This window comes from Martes martes (genome assembly GCF_963455335.1).
Source record: "Martes martes genome assembly, chromosome: 4".
Taxonomy (NCBI): domain Eukaryota; kingdom Metazoa; phylum Chordata; class Mammalia; order Carnivora; family Mustelidae; genus Martes; species Martes martes.
The window spans coordinates 78,796,477-78,811,358 of NC_137891.1; the positions used below are offsets into that span (position 1 = coordinate 78,796,477).

The 14,882-nt window shown below is 37.8% G+C and overlaps 1 protein-coding gene across 4 annotated transcripts in view; it reads left to right on the top strand.

Annotated features, from left to right (window-relative positions):
* LOC308341988 (suppression of tumorigenicity 18 protein) overlaps positions 1 to 13,034 on the top strand; it is a gene marked incomplete at both ends in the record, with an annotated part of 128,360 nt that extends 115,326 nt beyond the window's left edge. For all 4 annotated transcript variants that reach the window (XM_080802164.1, XM_080802166.1, XM_080802165.1 and 1 more), the window contains 4 exons: positions 2,378 to 2,466; positions 9,287 to 9,390; positions 10,554 to 10,697; positions 12,894 to 13,034. In XM_080802164.1, the coding sequence (XP_080658290.1) occupies positions 2,378 to 2,466; positions 9,287 to 9,390; positions 10,554 to 10,697; positions 12,894 to 13,034 (478 nt within the window). The remainder of the gene's footprint in view (positions 1 to 2,377; positions 2,467 to 9,286; positions 9,391 to 10,553; positions 10,698 to 12,893) is intronic.
* Positions 13,035 to 14,882: the final 1,848 nt, after the last annotated feature.

A 14,882-nucleotide genomic window follows, 5' to 3' on the forward strand; every position in this document is an offset into this window, starting at 1 on the left:
TACCGAGTGACATTGTGAAACCATACCCTCACTTTCATAACTTAACTATACCCTTAGGTTCTAAGTCACACAGCTGTGGAGACTTCATTAACTCTCCTCACCACTGTGTTACAACTGGACATTTATTGTCTTGTTGTTGGAACAAAGCTGATTGTTTAGAGGACAGAGTCAGGGATGTTCTCCTGAGCTATTAGTAGCCAGTACCATTACATGATAAGAGGACTTACTACAGGTCACTTTCTTTTAAAAGATTTTTTTGCTTTATTTGAGAGAAAGCGAGTTTGAGGGAAGAGGGAAGGGTGGGGAGACAGGGAAGTCGGAGAGGGAGAGAGAGAATCCCAAGCAAGCTCCCCACTGAGCGTGGAGCCCATGCAGGGCTTGATTCCACAGCCCTGAGATCATGACCTGAACTGAAATCAAAAGTTGGATACTTAACCAACTGTGTCACTTAAGCACCCCACTATAGGTCACTTTTAAAATCCACCTTACCCACTAAATATTAATCCTGTTCATGACCGTTTTCTGAGAACACAATACATGACATAAAATAAGACAGACTTATACAAACTTTTCAGAAAAAGAAAAAAGATAATGAAGCTTGTATAGGCCACATTGTACAGTGAGAAGCTTACAAAATAGGAAAATCTGATTTATCTTTCTGTTTGTGTTTTTTCATTATTTTCTCTTCCTGTGTTAAATATTTCATAATTTATCAAGTTTTGGCAAACCACACAGCCTTCTTTTTCTATGTAGTATTACATATCTATTATTTTTGGATTTCATCTAATCTTCATATAGAATAACTTTGAATGTACTTTAAAATACATTCATAGAGGGGCACCTGGGTGGCTCAGTGGGTTAAAGCCTCTGCTTTCGGCTCAGGTCATGATCCCAGGGTTCTGGGATCGAGTCCCACATCAGGCTCTCTGCTCAGCAGGGAGCTTGCTTCCCTTCCTCTCTCTCTGCCTGCCTCTCTGCCTACTTGTGATCTCTGTCTGTCAAATAAATAAATAAAAATCTTAAAAAAAAATACATTCATAGAGCGCTTGGGTGACGCAGTTGGTTAAGGGACCAACTCTTAGTTCAGGTCAGGTCATGATCTCAGGGTCATGAGATCAGGCCCCAAATCTGGCTCCACGCTCAGAGGGGAGTCAGGTTGGGATACTCTCTCTCCCTCTCCCTCTGCCCCTCTCCCCACTGAAATAGATAAATAAATCTTAAAAAAAAAAAAAAAAACACACACACATTCATGTAGCAAACCTTTATTAAGGGCCATGCTTTAGAAATATTTCTTTTCACTTTGCCAAGTGTTGTAATGCTTGAATTGAAAATGATTATTTTGTACATGAATTGCAACCAAATACCTGTAGGAAAAAAAATATTCTAAGTGGTTGATTGTGACAATTTTTAACATTATTTAAAATTTGCATCTCCAAAAATACAACAAAACTGCAAAAGAATGGTTACTTAAAACAACAAAATCATCTCATCATCTACTACAGCAAACAAATTTTGTTCAATGTTTCATTATCATTTCAGTGCAATTTAAATAAAACAGATGACATTAAAGAAAGGAAGCACAGCTGAAGAATACAGCAATTAAGGAAAAGATGTAAACCCCACTGCAGGACAATACACCGCCTGCAGGCAGTACATCTAAACATATTTATAGTGGTTCCTTTCATTCTCCTTTCATCATAGGCATTTTTTTTTTAATGAAAAGTAATGTTTAAAAAATTAAGAGTATAAAGTAGAAACGTTCCCATGTCCAAACGGCATGTGATATACCAGTTTATTTTTATTATTTTGGGTTTATTTTAATTTGAGTCATTCTGTAAAGACCAGACTATAGTACATAAAAGACAGGAAGAACTAGATTCTGCTTAATTATTCATGGAATTTTGACTCATTTGGAACAATTCTTATTTGTAATATATATGTACTATTTTACATTTATAGAAAATAAAGTAACCATTCCTTTAAAAAGGCACTTGTATGAATGCAAAATAGTAACATTTTAACAAAATTAATTAAATGATAATATCAGTAATAGTTATTTGAATTTTGATTTAAAGAGCAAAAACACAAAACATAATTATATTATCTGAGGGCTTTTGCTTTTGTGTTCATAGATATTATGTGTTATTTCTACAAAGAGACTGCAGATTATAACGTAATTAGTAGGCAAAGACTTAGTAAGTGATGAATACAAAATTTTAATTTTTGTAAGAAGTAACATGTGTCTTTTTATTATTTTTTATTATGTTATGTTAGTCACCGTACAGTATGTCATTAATTTTTGATGTAGTGACATGTGTTAAAAAAAAAAAAGGAGTAATATGTATTTCACACACTGGTACTATTTCTATTCTCACAGCTTATCTGGATGTCCTCTAAATGCACAAGCCATCAAAAAGGGCAAGGTCTCAGAAGAACTAATGACCATCAAGCTCAAAGCAACTGGCGGTAAGAGCACAGGGCTAGAAAGCTGCCATCCCCACCAAGGTCTCAGCCGTAGCTCCCCAAAGTTGTTCGCCTGCCAAATTATTCTTTATATGGAAAGTGTAATTTTAATATACAAGAAGGATGTTTCTTTGAATTTCAACTAAAACTATAACTTCATCTAAAAAACAACTTCTTGGGTTTTTTTCTTCCCTTTTTCATTAAGTATCTCTAACACAGAAAATCAAGCATTACCATTTGAAGGGCTAAGACACACCAGCTGAACTTCTGTCCTTCAGTCCTCAGAATCACACCTTTGCATGAGTGTGTGTGTGTGTGTGTGTGTGTGTGTGTGTTGCTGCTGTAAGCCTTCTATCAAATTTCAAGAAATACAGTTTTTGGCATCTGTCTTTGAATCCTTAAAGTTTGTTGCATCCTCAAAATATTTTTATGATGAATCTGGATGATTTAAATTTTTATCTATATTTCCCTAGTGTCAATGCCTAGTAGATGCAGTTTCTGAGCTCTAACTTTGGATCCTCCAATTTTCCTTTCATTCTTGAGTGCTTTTCCTAAGAGTTCTCATCAATGCCATCTCAGGCATGTGTTGTTTCCTTAGATCATCATTCTAAAGCATCTAGAAACAATGGTAAAGCATTGTTTTGCTTTGGAGATTGATTTGATGACGTCTTTGGTACATAACTGGATTGGAGTAACTGTTTTTACCTTACTTCTTTGAAAGCATTTCCCAATCTTTTTAATTTGCTATGATTTTTTACAAAGAAGATATGCAGTATCTGAGGGAGGGAAACACTTTTGAGCCTCCTACAATTTCCCTTCTGAGGTTTTCATTTGCTGGCAGATGCATTATTTAAAGTGGCCTCTTGGGGACCTGCTCTCCCTCTTGGAGCCACCACTAAGAGGTGAAGGGGGTCAATTTGCCTGTGGAGGAGGAATAAAAGAACTGGAGGTTAGAGCTTGCGCTGGACATTCTTTCTAACACTTAGATGCTCAGTAAAAGTGCTTTCTCCAGATGTTTTTCATTGTTCCTTGGAAATCCCCCACTTCTCAACTGCCTCTTAGCACATTTTCTGTGAAACTGGCACAATTTTATTTATATATATATATATGTGTGTGTGTGTGTGTGTGTGTACATATATACTTTTTTAATTTATATGTCACCTTCTTTCAAGCAATAGTTAAATGATGGGGAGTGCAATGCTACATTAAGAAAAAGCTAGTTAGAAGTTAATTCAAAAAAAATGAGACAAAAGATCAAAGATAAGAAAGCAAGGTGGGACAAGCCTGAGGATAATAACAAGAATGTGCGAAGCAAGCCTTTTTGCAGTGGTTAAAAAGGGATCTCAGGTTTGACTTTCAGCTCTTTAAACCCCAAAGCAAATGGAGAGTATAATCACTATAAGAATCACACAGTCAGCAAGTAAATTCAAAGCAAAACTTTCTCTGGAATTGAGTGCATGAAGAAAATATTTCCTATGAGTCTTCATTATAAGAACACCAGCAACACCTTTAACAGTAAATATAAGAGAAATCACAGGCTCTTCCTAATAAAGATAAGAACAAGACAGTAAGCTGTTGGCATTGCAACAAATTATAGTAAAGCTTTGCAGAGTGCCAGTGAGATGTGGGCCGGGTACACACAGCGCCACTGGGCTGTTCAAACCCCCTAGTAGATGGTTATAGTAACCTCAGAGCATATGGACTGCACATACCTTCTTTGAAGGGTGCTTTTTATTTTTTTAATGAATTTTTAAATTTTTAATTAACATATAATGTATTATTAGCCCCGGGGATGCAGGTCTGTGAATCGTCAGGTTTACACACTTCACAGCACTCACTATAGCACATACCTTCCCCAATGTCCATAACGCCACCACCCTCTCCCTACCCACCTCCCCCCAGTGGCCCTCATTTTGTTTTGTGAGAATAAGAGTCTCTTATGGTTTGTCTCCCTCCTGATCCCATCTTGTTTCATTTATTCCCTTCCTACTTCCCAAACTCCCCACATTGCCTCTCAACTCCCTCATATCAGGGAGATCATACGATAATTGTCTTTCTCTGATTGACTTATTTCACTAAGCATAATACCCTCTAGTTCCATCCACGTCGTTGCAAATGGCAAAATCTCATATCTTTCGATGGCTGCATAGTATTCCATCGTATATATATATATACCCCCTCTTCTTTATCCATTCATCTGTTAATGGACATCTAGGTTCTTTCCATAGTTTGGCTATTGTGGACATTGCTGCTATAAACATTTGGGTGCACGTGCCCTGAAGGGTGCTTTTTAAATTGAGCATCTTCAGCTGAACTTTCAAAGGATGTGAAGCAGCAGAAAGATGGCTGGAACACATTGACAAGTGTCTGATGTGCATTTATTCTAAATGGGCCAGGAAACTGGAAAATTCACACATTTTCATAATCTAAAAAGCTAGGGACTGATGCTTTTCTGAAGCCTGAGAACCCACAATGACTTGTGTGAAGAAAAATCTACCTGAGTTCAAGTCAGTGGTCAGTGGAGGGTCAGGGAGGACCTAAAGTTATTTGAGGCCTTCTCTAATGATGTGCCATCCCCATAGTCCCCTACCTTAAAGCTTGGACACAGCCATGGTTCCCTGGATGACTTATAAAACAGGCGTAACCCAACATTCCCCAGATCCTAAAAAGAAATCAAATTGCAATAATATACAAAGTGCATATGACTTCAAACTTCTTATTGTTCGATATTAAATTAAAATAGATACAAATCACTCAGGCAATTGGTCAGATTACCTAACATGTTAGGAGAATTTTACCTACAAACCAATTAAAACATGGAACGTCAACACCAAAAATATTTATGTTTATTTTAGAAGAATTGATCTTTAGTTCTCCCCCTTGCCATAATTAAATTGCCATGCTTATTTTTTAAAGAACATTACTGGTCCTTGATAATAAAATTAGAACATCTGTACATGAATAAACCGTTGCCTTTCTGTTCTTTGTGAGACAAATAAAAGTTATAATGGTTGACCTATGTATGTGTTCTTATATTTAGCAGATCCTTCTAGTTCTTTCCATGTGGCAAATTACCATGCTTTAAATATTGTGATACATTATTGTTTTCTGGATAAAACTTTAGCTAACAACTTAAAGCCCCTTATAAGTTGAGCATATCCACTATACACAAGTGTTTACATCCCTTATTCATTTATACAGAATATAAAGTATTATGTTATGTAATCCCTAATTATGTATATTAGGCATAGATTTGTACCAAGTAAAGAAAGCATATTCTTTTGCTTTTAAACAGGTTTCCCTATAAGGAAACACTGAAATAGTTCCACTAAAATATTTAGCGGAAAGTTTATATGGTTTCTGTGGTTAACAATATATGGCTAGTCTAACCCAGCCCTCTACTTCTACTCTCTATTCTGTTGTGCGTATATTCATCAAGGAACATTAGCACAAATATTTAACTGAAAATTTCAAAGCAGATTAAATATCCGTGAGTAAAGGTAGCATTAGAATGGTTAAGAGAACGTATTCTGGAACCAGAGAGCTTGCGTTTTGAATCCTAGCTCTACTGCTTACTATTTAACCTCTTCATGCCTTGTTTTCCCATCCATAAAATGAGGTAAGAAGTATATCTGCCTTTGGGGATCCTTAAAGAATCAAATGAGTTCATGTTTGCAAGTGCAGTGTGAAATTCAAAATCTGTGGCATCCTCTCAGTTCCACTTAGTGGCAGAGCCTCTTAAAGACTGTGTATGGAGAGGAGGTTGACAGGTAAATAATCAATAGAAATAGATAAGGTAGTGTATTCATGGAAAAAAATTACAAAGAGACTGGCTAAAATACCTATCTTCCCCTCAAAATAAAAAAAAAATCCCCCCAAATCCCAGAAATCATAACAAAAACATTAGTTCATTTATCCATTAATTGCCTGAGAATTTATGGAGTGCCTATTATGTGTTGGATCCCATCACAATGTTCCTTTTTTGAGGTCTCATCTCATGATCAGACCTTCCCCATAGGCTTTTGTTCTTAGGCATCTTTCAAATGGCTCCATCTTCGTCAAGAGGCTTGAGTGTCCTCACTGCATTGGATGCCAGGGGAATGTAATCCTAACTAGAGCTCAGTATGAAGAATCTGGGCTCACAGAGTCTTCTCACAAATATCTGTGACTTCACAGCCAAAATTAAACTCTTGATTTTCCTGCTGGAAGCTTCTGCTCCCCTAGGCTCCCTCATTATCTGGAATGCCACTAGTTGCCCAGCTGCTCAAGCAGAAACAGATAGTCTTCCTTGATTCCTCCATTCTCTTAGCTGCTTCCTCCCATTCATCACAAGTGCTGAGAATCCCACCTACAAGTTTTATGTTGAGTCCACTTCTATTACACTTACTACCACTTCCATGGGACGAAGAACCATCAGATGAGTCAGGATCCCAGTGACAATCTCCTAACTGGTCTTCTGGTTTCTGTTGTCTCTCCCTGTGGCATACTGTCTTCTGGTTTCTGGTTTCTGGTTCTCTCCTCAGATCTGAGTTATGCTTTCCCAAAGCCAACCAGATCACATCAACTCCCCTGCTTAAAATTCTTCACTGGCTCCCACTGCACAGGGAATAAACCCAAGCTCTTTGTGAGATCTCCCGTGACCTGTTTCTTCACTCATGAGGGCCTTCTTACAGTCCTGGGAGCAGAATATCCATTCCCTTCCCACCCCGGGCCTCTGTGCTTTCTAGTCCCTCCCCTGGGAAGCTCATCCCAACCCAATCCCAAGCTTTTCATGTGCCTGTTTTTTACCGTATCAGTTAACTCTCAGATTGAAAGAGGCCTCCCCAGCACCCTGCTTGTTTCCTTCATAGTTCTTCATATTTTATCAGTTGCTTCCTTGCTTATTGTCTGCCTCACCAGATACTATGTAAGAAAATGCCGTCTTCTGAAGTGGAATTTTATTGCGAAGAGACAAAAAGGAAAAACAATTTGGCAAAGAAATATAGCAATAGAAATTTTCATTTGCTCAAACCAGAAAAATTTTAAGTGCTGATAGCACTCAAAATACCTGTTTAATGGATCATCTATGCTCCCTGGTGTTGTCAAAAACAAGTATTTCAATCCTACTCATCTGAGAAATAAAGATCCTATACTAGGATACCAACTGGTAAAACTTGGTGCTCAGAACCCAGTGAAATTCCCTGGATACAGTCAGCCAGTTCAGAATAAATCCTGTGTCCTAGATATTATACAACCATTAGTGTGGTCCTAGGTGATTGTTTATTGTTCTCTTAGGAGCTGTGTCACACTGTTGACTCATATTCAAATTGGTCTAGGTACTAAAATACCCAGATCTTAGTTGCTTTTCTTCTTTATAGAATCTCAGAGCCCCGTATTAGATCAATCTCGTGGCATACTCTCTTCATTGGTGCATGCATTGCCCACTTTTATTTAGGTAGTTAGTAACTTATAATAAAGCAGTAAGGACCCACAAACCTACAGCCACCTGTTTTTGTCAAGCTTTATGTAAACAGAGCTCACATTTTTCTTAACATGTTATTGGTAAGAGTCATTCATGTTTTGGCGGGCATGCAGTGTGTTTCCAGGCTGGGCTTTTGTGGATGTGTTGTGTTCATCTAGTGCATGTCTCCTCTTGTGCACCTGCCGCCGTTTGTCTCAGGTGTGTACCTAGGGATGGAATTGCTGAGTCATAGAGCACGTGAAGTTTACTTCCAGGGGACAATGAACTGTTGTCCAGAGTAGTAACCCCAGGGCAGTGTAAGAGTCTAGAACTCTTTCAAACAAGTTGTCAGTTTTCTCATCCTTGCTCTCATGAATTCAATCTTATTAAATCTAAATGCAGAAGTTTACATTTACCCATCTTAATTGTCATCATCCCTTTGGTGCAGATTCACTCACCTCATGTCCTGCTTCTGTCCTTTTTAATATGAGCTTCCATTCTGAACTTCAAAAAAAATACTTAAAGTGCATTCATATTCCTTCTATAAAATAGTGATGAGAAATAACTCCCACTCATTGAGAACCTACTATACATTCAGCACTTTATAACTTATTGCACTAATTCTTGCAACATAGATTTTATGCTTATTCTATTGAAGAAGAAACTGGGACACAAAGAAATTAAGGAAGTTGTACAGGTTCAAGAGCAAGAGTCAGGTTGAGCATTTGAATTCCAAAGCCCATGTTCCTTCTCCTAGATTGCATTGCCCCTTATCCAGCTCTACATAGGGAACCCAAATTTTGTGTCCCTGGACTCTAAGCCCCCTGCCAACACCCCAGCTCTGCCTCCAGTGATGATTCATAAGGTCCCACACAGGTAGTAAATATACAACTAATCAGCATAATTCGTGTCGCAACTGTTCTTACAACATTGTGTACGAGAGGATGTATGGGCTATGGAATTCATTCCTAGCTCTGCTGTTACTCTGGACACAGGAGGGTTACGCAGCCTCTGTTGTGATGAGTGTGGCCACATTTAGCCTCTCTAGGCTCAGTGTCTTCGTATGTGAAAAAGGTATAATGGAACATGCCCCATAGCGTGCAGTGAAGTTTAAATCAGAAATTATCTGCAGACATGTGTAGCAACTTACCTGGAACATAACAGTGCTACATTAAATGGTATTATTTTTCTACTCCTTTTTCTTACAAAAGACCTCTTTAACCCACTTTTTTAGAATCTTGGATATAGATTTGGGTAAAAATTCAACATTTCAAATTAAAGTCCAATTTTCACTTAGCAAAGCACAAATTTAAACATAAAATGACTCATATTGTCACTGTCTCATATTTTCTGTTTAAACTTAGATAGTCTGACTTTTTGTAGGTTTAGAGAGTGATGAAGAAATTAGGCATTTGGATGAAGAAATAAAGGAATTGAATGAATCCAACCTTAAAATTGAAGCAGATATGATGAAACTTCAGACGCAGGTAAAAACAACAATAACACAACAGAAAAGCTATTAGTTATCTTTAAAGTGATGGCAATCATTAGCGGAGGCAAAACATTAAACTGTTAAACGTTGTGTAAAAAAATAAACTAATATCTTATAATGAATACATTGACCATGTCTCAGTGACATCATTGCATGGCTAGGTAGATCACCCTGGGCCATCATTGATTATCTGTAGGCGAAGCTACTCATGTTTTTGCCTTGGGTGTCTTAAAGGCTTTAGAAGCAAATAAAGCCAATCATTCTGTAACTAGAGTCCTGCAGAGCACATGGTGTTTTAGAAAAACTGTCATTAGAAGATATAAGAGTAGTTAGTATTATTCAAAATTCAAATAAACAGATCAACTTTTCACATTTGAATTTTCTAGAACATCTCTGAATGTGTATTTGTTAGAAACAGTCTTTTTGGAGATTTTTCTGGGGACACTGTTTACTGAAAAATCCAAGCAATTTCTCAATTCTGTATTCTTCTATGTAACATCTGCCCCATCCTCTGACCAGATTTATCCAAATGGAAAATATTTTTTTATTTTTTATTTTGAGCCAATGGTTAACCCAATCATATTTGACCTATATTAAGACTTACATCTTAAGAGACTTGTATTGGTAGTTGTGTTGAAGACAGGCCAAGAAGAGATTGCATGGGGCAAAGCCAGGCATAGGGCCACCCACGAGAAAGCAGTCACAGTCACTCCAGGTGCTGGACCCAGGGGCCATCAGTGCAGGTGAGGACAGTCTCCATCTTGGATATTGCGAAGGACTATAAGAAAAAGAGAGCTTTCAGGGATACCTTGAAGGCCTGAGCAGTGTTCAAGTTGGGAAAATGAGGACTGTGTGTGGAGAAAGTTTGGGGGAAGTAGCAAAGGCTCACTCTTGAACATACTGAACTTGAGATAGTCACCGTGTAGCCATGTGGAGATGTGGAATTTGCAACTCATAGGAAGTCTGGGCTAAAGATGTAAACTTGGGAACGTGATTCCAAAACTTAAAGCAATATGAGGGGTTGCAGTTTTATGAGAAGTTGTGGAGTAGTACGCATTCCTTGGCAGCCAGGTTCAGTGGATGCCTTTCCTTCAGAGAGAAACCTCTTGCCCTCCTCCAAATCCAGCTGCTCACATTCTCAAGTTATTTCCTTTTCAGATCACATCTATGGAGAGCAACCTAAAGACAATAGAGGAGGAGAACAAGCTCATAGAACAGAACAACGAGAGCCTGCTGAAGGAGCTGGCGGGCCTGAGTCAGGCTCTCATCTCAAGCCTTGCGGACATTCAGCTCCCACAGATGGTAAGTCCAAGGCAGGACCTTGGCTTGCTCCGTTGCAGCGCCCCCGTGCACTCACCGGGAGGGCCGCCCGTCAGCAGCCACACAGGTAGTGCGCATGCTCTATAGCGTCTGACAGGCAACCACCTCCCTCACGGGGACCGTGACAGACACATACATTAAATTACATGAAAGCCAAAGGTTTTTGAAATTGCAGGAATCATTTAAAGGTGAGGGTTTATTCAAAACTTGCTTTATAATGTAATACAAAGGTTGGAGGCCAAAGTTCCCTCACTAAAAGTTTATTTCCAAATAGAGAACTTAGAAGGCTTACAGCCATTTGTGCCATCCACTCTGCTTAAGAACCGTTAAAAAAAAAAAATTGTTTTTAATTTGGCGTTAAGTAAGAAGAACATATTCAGAACATATTCATGTTCTCATATGGAATAAAAAGTGAGCAAGTAATCCTTATTTTCAAAATCTAAACATATATTTGAGTTTTGGCAACTATTTAAAATTCATAGATAATTAGTTCCTGTCACATTTTCATAAATATTACAAACATTTGGAAGAGAGGCTGCATTGTTGAATGCTTTTAATTTCCTTAATGCTTAGAGCAAGTTCTTTAGAGCTGCAAATTTTATATATAGAATTTATATATAAAGATATAGAAAGAAGCAGCAATTTCATGAAAAAATATGATTAGTTTACCTGAAAGCAATAAACCCCTCAGTTTACCCAATTTTGCATCATGGAACCTTCATCTTACCCAATTCCAAACGTGTCTCTTGACAATTAAAAAAAATTTGATAACAAAAGAAAATAAATTATTACTTTATGGCCAGTATTAAGGTAAATTTTAGATATTATTATAATATTATTTATGAACATTTGTGTAATCATACTTGAAATTTGTATTCATTACTATGTTTTCCTTCACAAATGCCATAAAAATAATCATTACCATACAAGAGAAACTGTACCTTGTAGAGCTATATGCAAGGCAGCCTAGTGGTGATTTTTAAGGCTGATTACACTAAATATTCACACAGACACCCAACACTCAGCTTTGGCCTTCCCATTATGTAGTTGAGGAAATCAGAGATCATGTAATTTGATCCAGGCTCCAAAGCCAGATGAGCCAGGCTTTACTGTGTGGACTTTATCCACTCTGCTGCCTGGGTCCTGGTCCAGTTACAAACTCTCCAAGAAACCCGTGACACAGAAAGGGCAGAAATTGAAAGGGAACAGAAAACCATGGTTAGACAATACTCATAATACAGATCAATGTCTTGCTAAGCACAGCAAGATAATCTTCAGAATTAGCAAGCCTACCTTCTAAATAACAGCAATAATGATAACATCCTTTATTGCTCTAGTATTTAGACCTTTGAAAAATCCTTTCTTCCAAGCATTTCGTGAAGCAAGTAAAGCATATGTCTCATGTTTTCCAAAAGGTGGGAAAATGGAGGCACCCAGAAATGGTTAGTAGCATGCCCTTTGTGTCTTGCATTTCCCTTCAGGCACACGTGCAATTTACACGGATCACGTGACCACTCTCTGAAGCACCACATTAGACAAAGAAGCTACTAAAACACACAAAAAAGAATAAGAGATAAGCAGATCTTGGTGAATCTGATGTGCTACCTGAGCAGAGATAGAAAAATGCAAGGATATATTATAATGATGCCACAAGGAGAAAATAGCCTAAAAGGTGTTTGAGGATGAAAAAAGAAAAAAATTCCACCCAGTTCGTGAGCAGCTTGCTCAGATCTTAAGTGCCTTTAATTCCAGCCCAGTGCTGTCAAAGGAACCACCTGGTTCAAGCAAAGACTTCCTCCATAGCCTCTCCTACATTCCTCTTGTGTAGACAGGAGGTCTGTGATGCTGGGCATGTGCAATTGAAGCTGAGGCAACCTCCCCAAAGAAGCAGTGCAGCTCTGAGGGGTCCAACTCAGTAGCCAGGTATCTATCTGACACAGCTCCAAATTAACAGCAAAATATTAACAATCACAGCAAGCCTATCAATGGAGTAAAGAGTGAACAGTTGAATCCCAACACACTCATTGTCTCTCCATCTCCCCAAACTCCAGCAGCCATATGGATTCTTCCCTTCCCTTTAAGACCCTGGAGTCACTGATACTCTTGGTGTTACTAGGTCCTCCTTTTGTCCCAGCCTGAGTGACTCTGATTGGTTCAATGTGTTTTGTCTTCATTTAGGGGCCTATCAGTGAGCAGAATTTTGAAGCATATGTAAATACACTCACAGACATGTACAGCAATCTGGAACGGGACTATTCCCCGGAATGCAAAGCTCTGCTGGAAAGTATCAAACAGGCAGTGAAGGGCATCCATGTGTAGGACCACAGCGCTGCCAGGCAACAGAAATTACAAACAGCAGTAACACAGACGGATCTGGAAGGGACTCCTGTGCTGCTAAGGCACATAGGTTGCCGTACTGCATTTACAATTGCAACATTGCACTAATTTTTCCCCCCAGCTGACATAAAAAGGAAAGAAAAACTATGATAGACTCTTTGGATTAAAAGCGATGCAGTCAAATATCAGATCTTATTTATTTTCATATGTTTTAATTTTATTTCTTCATTGCACTCTTTTGGATTTTTTTTGTAAAGTATATGTAAAATAAATGTGACATTTTTATATTTTATTTATTTCTAATCAAAGAGTTTTTTATCTTTTAACTGCATTTTGAAGTCTGCCATATTTTTACAAGTGTGTTTATTAATTTATTTTCCAATAGAATTTAAATAGAAATGCTATTCTCAAATCACATACCTTGCTGGGTTTAAGTGAGAAAACAAAAAAGTAAGAAGGAAATCCTTGTCTAAGGACTGCACTATGGTCCGGTTTGATTTTTATTGCACATTTCTTTTTCTCCCTTTCACTGGCTTTTTTATTTGTAAATGAGCTTGCCGTGAGGTGCGGAAGAAATAAGAAGATAAATGGCGCCCACTAGTGGGAAATGCGCACTCACAGTAGCACAGTGTACTGGAAAACAGCCTGTTCAGAATTTGTTAGCAATAATTAAATATAGCAATCAGCAAAGTATTCGACTTGGCTGTACGGTTTTAGTTAATATGAATTATTTATTTGACATGTTTTAAAGAAACATAAGCTTTTTTAGTAATGCAGATTTGTCTGTTTGTTTTTCAAGTCATATCAGATAGTTGGCAACTCTTATCCCAAGATGAGAAATAAGACTTGATGTGACCAGCCAGGCTTTCCTGCCATATGTTGGTACAATATACAAGTGACAATATTGATGTAGATTTGTACTTAGCAAATACAAACACATCCAAATGAAAAATTTTGTAGATACCATATCCCCTGAAATAGCATTTATCTTACTGGGTGGACTGGAAAGGAATGGGAAGTATAGTAACACATGAAAAAAACATTACTCTGATCCGAGTAAATACTTTAAACACTGGTGACATTGTCTTACCCTCCTTAGGCAACAGGAGAACTTTCAATTTGATAAAAATCTTTCCACAGAACTACAAGTGCTACGAAGTATACACACTCACACTCACAGACACACACCCACAGAGAGACACACTCACATACACTCACACACGCATGAAATTGAGCCCCAAATCTTGGATTTCTGGATGGATCAGAGTTTAGTAGTTGCTATAGTAAAGGCAATGTCTATTTCAGGGATTGTAAAGTAGTTGAGCATTGTTTCAAAAGTTTTTTTATATTTATTTTTTTTAAGAAAAAGGTATAGACAACCAGCTAAACTGCCTTTTTGGTGTGCACACACACCTCGTGTGCAATGTGCCTCCGTGTAAATGGACACTTGAACTTAGTGTGGGCTTAATTTTCTGTGCTATAACAAAAGTGTTTATTTTTTATTAGCCTCATGGATATGTAGATTGAATGTGATGGCACTCACAGGCTTGATATATTCCACTGTTATTACTGTTACCTGCACAAATGAAAAGTAATATCAACAGTAATTCCACTTCCATGACACTGTGGTCATTGTTATGTACTAAGTGGGGCTTATCTTCGGTTTGGGGTTCATTTGAACCCTTGAATCTTAGTATAGTGAAAATGAGATGTCTGTTCTTAGGTAGGAACGGTGTTAATTTAAAAATCACTTTTAAAAAAAGAGCTACCATATGTGCTGTCTATTATAAATGGGACACCAAACAAAATTTTCTATTAAAGTTATGTACT